The sequence below is a fragment of the Megalops cyprinoides genome, chromosome 9 (assembly GCF_013368585.1).
Source record: "Megalops cyprinoides isolate fMegCyp1 chromosome 9, fMegCyp1.pri, whole genome shotgun sequence".
Lineage (NCBI taxonomy): Eukaryota > Metazoa > Chordata > Actinopteri > Elopiformes > Megalopidae > Megalops > Megalops cyprinoides.
Window position 1 is genome coordinate 25,882,714 of NC_050591.1, and position 7,158 is coordinate 25,889,871.

At 37.4% G+C, this 7,158-nt stretch overlaps 1 protein-coding gene across 1 annotated transcript; it reads left to right on the plus strand.

Moving 5' to 3' along the window:
* Positions 1-1,638: 1,638 nt before the first annotated feature.
* Positions 1,639-2,616, plus strand: or112-1 (odorant receptor, family A, subfamily 112, member 1). Its single transcript, XM_036537682.1, has one exon. The coding sequence runs from the start codon at positions 1,639-1,641 to the stop codon at positions 2,614-2,616; it is 978 nt and encodes a 325-aa protein (XP_036393575.1).
* The last annotated feature ends 4,542 nt before the right edge of the window (positions 2,617-7,158 follow it).

The window sequence follows — 7,158 nt, forward strand, 5'->3', positions numbered from 1 at the left end:
TGTGTTCAGTTATTCTTTACATTTTTCATAAACAGCCATGTTAAGCATGATTAGAGGTGATACCCCTATGTCAGTAATATTGACCTCAAATCCAAAATAGTTTAAAGACATAGGCACACAGAACCAGATTGCCATCTATTTAAGAGACATCTAAGAGATACATCCTGTTGGGAAAGATAAAATGGCAAATTGTGGTGAATTACATTTAAACTATATGATAATTAACCCAGAGGTGAAGAAAGGTGTGCATCCCTGCATCCAGTTAGTGGCCCAGCCTGTGCATCCACCCTGGGGATTTTATGAATACAGCAGTACAAAAATAAGCAAACCTACCCTGGTCGCTGTTGATGTGACCACAGCAGGCAGCACTCGCTATCCTGTGGGGTGTTGTTAATGAGGACTACACACGTCTGTGTGTGTGTGTGTGTGTTCCCTTCATTTTGTCATTTCACCAATTACACACAACATGGACACAGCTTAACAGAACTGAACTAAATAGGGAGTCCTCTAAGCCTGTGTAGTGGTGTAAGGGCATATGCGGCATGAGCAGATAGTAAAGATCATTTGCTCCTAGTGTATTTTATAGTTGGGATCTTTGTCTTTTATCGTGTGGTAAATCCACAGACCTGTAGGTTGCTACAAGGGAAAAAGAGTATGAGAATAAAAACTCATTCAGTAACTTGAAATTTAAGGACCTAGTGTAACACATTAATACTGACATTTCGGTTACGTCAAAGGTGACTCAATGTTGAGTCCTTAAGTTAAAAGACACACATGACAAGACATCCCAATTTTATGTTTTGGGGAGGTCTGGGTGATTTGTATTTCTTACAGCATCAGCTATACTCACCAAATCATTAACTTCATGACAGATTATTTCAGTTAATACAGTCATTAGAAGATACAGTGGGAATGGTAATGTTTGATTGCTTTTATCACATTTGCAGGTGTTAAGTGTACTACTATGTATTGTATATTATGTATGAAATATTTTGTGCTAACAAGATTTGCATATACTGAACACAAAGGCAATGTATTAACAAGCCGATGCATGCCAAAATTAAAAAATGGTACAGTGCAGAAAAAATAAAGTGCCACTGTTTGCTTAAGGTGTAAAAGGTGTGCTTGTGTGTGTGCGCGTGTGTGTGCGCGCTTGTGTGTGTGTGTGTGTATAGAGGTGGGAGTTCCAGGTGTCTATTGTGAGCAAAGGGTGTGTCTAATGTTATATGTAAATGATTTGAATAAGTAATTACCTGACTAAAGAGGTGCTTATGGAAATGATACCCAAAGCTTGTGTGAAGGGAATCTTTCTGGCCTCTACAATCAATGTGGATTGGGCGTGTTGTGGGAAGTCCTTTGAGAGTAGGACTCTGCTGCTGTTTATAAATCTTCACATGGCCGGAAAGGTTTCACTTGTTTGGCCTTTGCATGTTACCTGAATGACTAACGTACAAAAGAAAGAGAGAAATAGTACAGGTAAGAAAACATGAATGGGTATGCTATATGTTGTCTTTGGGAAAGGGAGCAAAGCAATTTTTGATTTTGTATGTAAGTCATATTGATTTTTGTGAACAATATGCTTTCTCACTTTTTTTCTTGAATTTTAGGTGAAGGAACTGACTGTAGTTACAAAGTGCCATGAATGAAGAATTCAAAGGGGTCAACTTCTCTTACACCAGATTTATTTTTGTGGGTTTCCCTGAAATCAGCGACTACAAACATTTACTCTTCTTCCCATTTTTTATAACATACATCTTGGGTTTGGCAGGAAACTCATTACTGCTCTTTGTGATAAAGACCAGCGAGTCTCTCCACAGCCCCATGTATATACTGATATCTGGCTTGGCTATGGTCAACATTGTCGTCCCTACAGCCATCGTCCCCAACATGCTACTGAGCTTTCTGTTCGATTTGAATGAAATCTCTTTGGCTGGTTGCTTGACTCAGATGTTTTTCACTCACTTTTTCTCCTCTGTAGAATCCACCATTCTTTTGGCAATGGCTCTGGACCGGCTGATAGCCATTTGCAATCCGCTGCGGTACGCAGACATCATGAATGCTTCCGCCTTCATAAAACTGGCCGCTTTCATGCTCGTAAGGAGTGGATCAATAATGTCTGCCCTCGTTATCCTAGCCCGTCCTCTGGCTTTTTGCCGGTCAAATGTCATTAAGCATTGCTACTGTGATCACATGGCCCTGGTCAGCCTGGCCTGTGACAGCACTGCAAAAAACAATGTCATGGGACTGGCAGTGATCATTTCTTTTGTTGGCATCGATATTTCTGTTATTGTCTTCTCATACATCCGCATCTTAAACGCAGTTCTGCAAGCGGCAGAGGATCGGTGGAAAGCTTTCCATACTTGTGGCACGCACTTGATTGTCATGCTTTGCTTCTACTTAGTGGGCAGTGTGACATTTTTATCTCATAATCTAGGTATCACCATGCCAACAGGCGTAAATACATTTTTAGGAGTACTATATATTATTTTCCCCGCCACAGTAAATCCAATTATTTATGGTGTCCGAACAAAGGAAATAAGGAACTGTATATTGAAGATGTTCAGAAAGAGAGGAAGTAAGGTCTTCACAGTAAAGGTTTCAACAGTGAAAGCTTGATATATAATGTTGTACACAGTACAGGCAGTGTTTCATGAGGCAATGAATTGCAAAAAAGTCATACATTCTTTAGTTGTAATGATGCAAAGTGATACTACAGTGCATCCATGTGTACAGAAAATGTGTAAAGCTTATATATGCATAGACCAAGATAAACAGAAGGAATATGCATAATCCTCCCTGTATTATGTTAAACACATACAAGCTAAAGATATTCATTATTCAAGGATTCAATTCAGCTCCAATAATTAAATAGAAGAGTCATTATTTCTGTTTTGTCATTGATGGATTTACCTTGTATTTTATGTACTGCAACATATTAAATTTTAACATTTGTTAAAATAATTGATGACAAAGAATGGGCCATATGTTCTTTTTAATCTAAGAAGAGTAAATGGAAACTGCTCTTTACCTTTCACTGAATATCCCAGATAATTAATGTGTTAATTCCTTTGATATACATATACTTTTTTACACTTACTTTTGATATAAAATTATTTAGTGGTTTCTCACTGAGCACTGAACAGTCTCTGATGGAAATCATGAAATAAATGTATATAGTACCACTGCTGAAGACAACCACCCACATACACAGACATCAATGAAATAACAGTGTAATTTCAGAATGACGTTCTTGAAAGAGATGAGGTTGTGTTTGCACATAATAATACTATAATGTCATTCTATGAACAGACATTTTAAAACTAAAGCCTCTCTGTCCCAGTAAAATGCATTTCTCCTACAGTTTACTTTAACAGGTGTTATTATTTCAGAATTTGAATAGGTTTCCCATCAAGGAGCGATCATGTAGTTCATTCATTCATAGACTTTTCATGTCGTAATGCATGGTTGGTATGGGCCTGTACAGCAGGTTATTTCACCACAAAAGTATGATATTAATTTCACATATCCAAGAATGAATTCAACTAACTATTCTTGCTCCTTTTGTGTTTTCACTAAAACAATGGGCACCTTCCATATCAAAATATAATTGCCATTAAAGTGTTGCTTCTTTGGAATCATTACAAAGAATTTCAGGGCTGATGTTTACAAAGTGTATGTTGCATAGAGTAGAAAATTTGTGATGCCAGAACCTTGTTCTGTAAATTTGTGACTTAATGCACCCCCTGTGTCACAAATTCTTCCATAAAATCTTCCCTGCAAATGCAAGGTCACAACCCCAGCTCTCTTCTGTGTCTACTGTCATGACTCCTGCCTGCCACAGGATGTCATTGAGGAGTGTTTAACCATCCAACTGTGAGCTGTATCTGTTGCAGATGGCAATTGTCATGCTCAAACTCATTTGGTTACAAATAAAATCATGGGGGGCGTTAGCTTAAAGCCTTATGATACTCAAATTTTACATTGTACATCGTACAGAGGTGTTCTGTCAGAAGGATGAGTTCAGTAGTCTTCTAATTTATGATTTCAAAAAATAATTTATCGTTTCTCTTTATATTTATCATGATGGAATGTGTAACTGAAAATGAGCAAAAAAGAAGTGTGAGAGAAATGTTATCCCACTCAAACAAAAATAATTTGTTCAGGTTGCAATGGATTTGTAAAAACAAATGGCAAATATAAAAATAATAGAAGTGCTTTATGATTACGATTATCATTATCATGATTATATTTATCTTTGCTTTCACGTTGCCCATCCTCCAATGCTGCTGGGTGCAGCAGTGTGTCCTGTTAGTGTCAAATCTCATACTAGGTTTGAAGTGAAGACAGAGGAAATGTCATCATTAGGACCTGCAAGTATGCACATTTGATGCACATGAATGCTGAAGCCAGCTCTTAATTTGCTCAGTTCCATTTTCCACAAACACTGTTGACTAAAATAATGCACCAATCTGAAACTGAAACTGAATGGTGCAGGTTGATTTGCAAAATTGATTTACAAAGCTTTCCCTAGTTTTCATAAATTGTATGAGCATAAATTTCAGTGTGAGCAAAGTTTTATGGAAAAGAGGGCCTATTTTAAACTCTGTTCTGCCTCATGAAACTTGCTTTAAAATGGTTTGGTCCTCAGCTCTGGGTTCTGAAATGTTAGCTCTTTTTTCAGCAGAAAAAAATCCTTTTAAACAAGGACAAATTAAAATATTCAAAACTGAGTTTATGAAAATTCTGTTCATTCTCTGAATTAAAAGGCATTTTAACTGCTGCCCATTGGAAACTGAAACATATGGAGAACTACATACACTTTTCTATGCAAATTCTCCATAATTTGAAAAAATAAATTTAAAAAATCAACTAGGCCCCAGTTTTAATGATTGCATGAAAAACTAATTTGTCTGGGTTTTGCAAATTTCTTTAAGGACTGTAATAATATTAATGCACAAAATCAGAACCTTTACCAAAGAATAATACATAAGATACTATCACCCTGTGTTTACAGTCATAATTGTCTACACAGAGTATACATGTACTTCATTAGGGACTTCAAGGACTACATTCGAGCCCCTGCCGTAGAACACAATCAGAACGGTTCCCTCTCAAACTGCAGACTGCAAGAGCTGCTTTCTCATCATCCTTCATCTCCTGTAATTGCATCACATAAAAATCAGGATGGCAGGGGATTTGATACAAAGGGCTGTAGGGCCCGTTAATAACTCCCAGTGTTGTACACACACAAAGAATTTTCATGGCAGGAAAACAACAGGAGCAAGCACACTTGAGCACAGTTGCAAATAGCCACTGGACTCGCCGTCATTATCCAGGCAGTCTGCTGATGGCCGCATAAAAACCATGTACAGAACATTCGTGAGGCAATTACAGGCATTATGGAGACCTGCATTACCACACAATTTGAATAATGAAGAGCACTCCACAGTGATTTCCTTTCTCTTGACTTTGTCAGCACTATTTTGTGACACTTAGGCTTCATGTGAAATAACATATCACTATCATTACTTTATATAGAATTAATAGGTGCTTTCATTCGGTATGGGCATTTGGCTTAAATACGTCATGAGTGATGAATGACAAACAACTGATTATCCTTGTCATCGTCTGCATGGTTTGAAACATTAGAGCCAATAAGAGCTGAGATTTTATTTCACAATACCCATGATCTTATGCAGTAGTACTGTATAAATACCAATAAGGGGAGCTGAAAATGAACATGAATCTTTCTAGAAGGAAACTGTCTCGGTAAATGCAACTGAACTGAATGAGACTGGGATTTCTACACAGCGCCTGTAGATATGAATTAATGCAGCACATATAATTTTTTGTCTATTTTAAAGGTCTACAAGGAGATGCAGGACAAAGTAAGGGGGGGTAAAGATTTGTTTATGGAAGGACACAGTGGAAACACAGGTGTAATGCTTGGTGACCAGGCCTAAACTAACAAGCTCATTAAGCAGGCTCATTGGCTGCAAGCACCTAATGAGAGACTGCGTCCTGCTAAGGGGAAATCAATGAGTGCTGCAGTCCCCCAAGAAACAATCAAACAGAGAACATGGGCTGCTTAATCAGACCAACTCCAATTAGATCACAAGCGAGGCTAAACATAATTGGTCACTAAAGCTAATTTTGGCAGTGTAAATAACAGTGCGGCAATTAAAACTATTTGAACTTTTATCCAAACAAGCTGATGCTTGATTACTTTGAGAGCCATTTACTCTGGTCTTGGAGGGATATATTCCTAAAGGAGGGATAGTTTTAATGTCTCACAGTGTAGGGCAGTGCATTCATATGCAACTTTCTTTATATCAATGGAGATGATATATACTGTGCTTGCGTAATTATCAGTAATCTTTACCACCTCGACCAATCAATTCAATTTCAGAAACAGTTCAGAAGACAAAGAGCAGATGAGGGGTTTGAATGAGTGAGGAACATCACGTGGAATTAACCCAGACACTCTGTATTAATCATTCTTGGGATGCTTTGTTTTGCTCATGATACTGTCCCTTACAGACAGCAGCTTCAGAAAACAGACCCTGGATGTGGGCAGCTTCTGCCACTCTTCCTGGCAGATCCTCTCGAGCTCTGTCAGATTGCATGGGGAACATCTGTGAACTGCCATCTTCAGGTCTCTCCACATGGGGGTTCTGTGGTGTTCAATACTTTCTGAAGCCACTGTAACCTTTTGTCTGTAGCCATATTGAGCATTGTATTGTCTAGAGTGTTAAACACCAGACATACTGGTGCCTCGTTAATTTAATGGGAAATGTAAGGTATATAACGTTTCTTTCTATCTGAAGTGTATTAAATACCCTAATTGGGGCTGACTTACATAACAAAATACATAGCATAACAAAATAACAAAATATACATAATATAATGTAAAACATTATATAAAAAAGGTTGTTACATACCTTGTTCAAGAGAGCAAAAAACACACAGTATTTTTGAAAATAATGATATGCAGACAATTAATTATATTCATTTGTAATGATGATCCATAAAATTACTGAATATCTGTGCTTACATTTGACACCCAAAAAATGTAATCCTACACAGTGCAGATATAATATGTGACCATGTAATGCATTACTGTGGAAATAACAAAACAATCTATTTTAAAAAGATGAA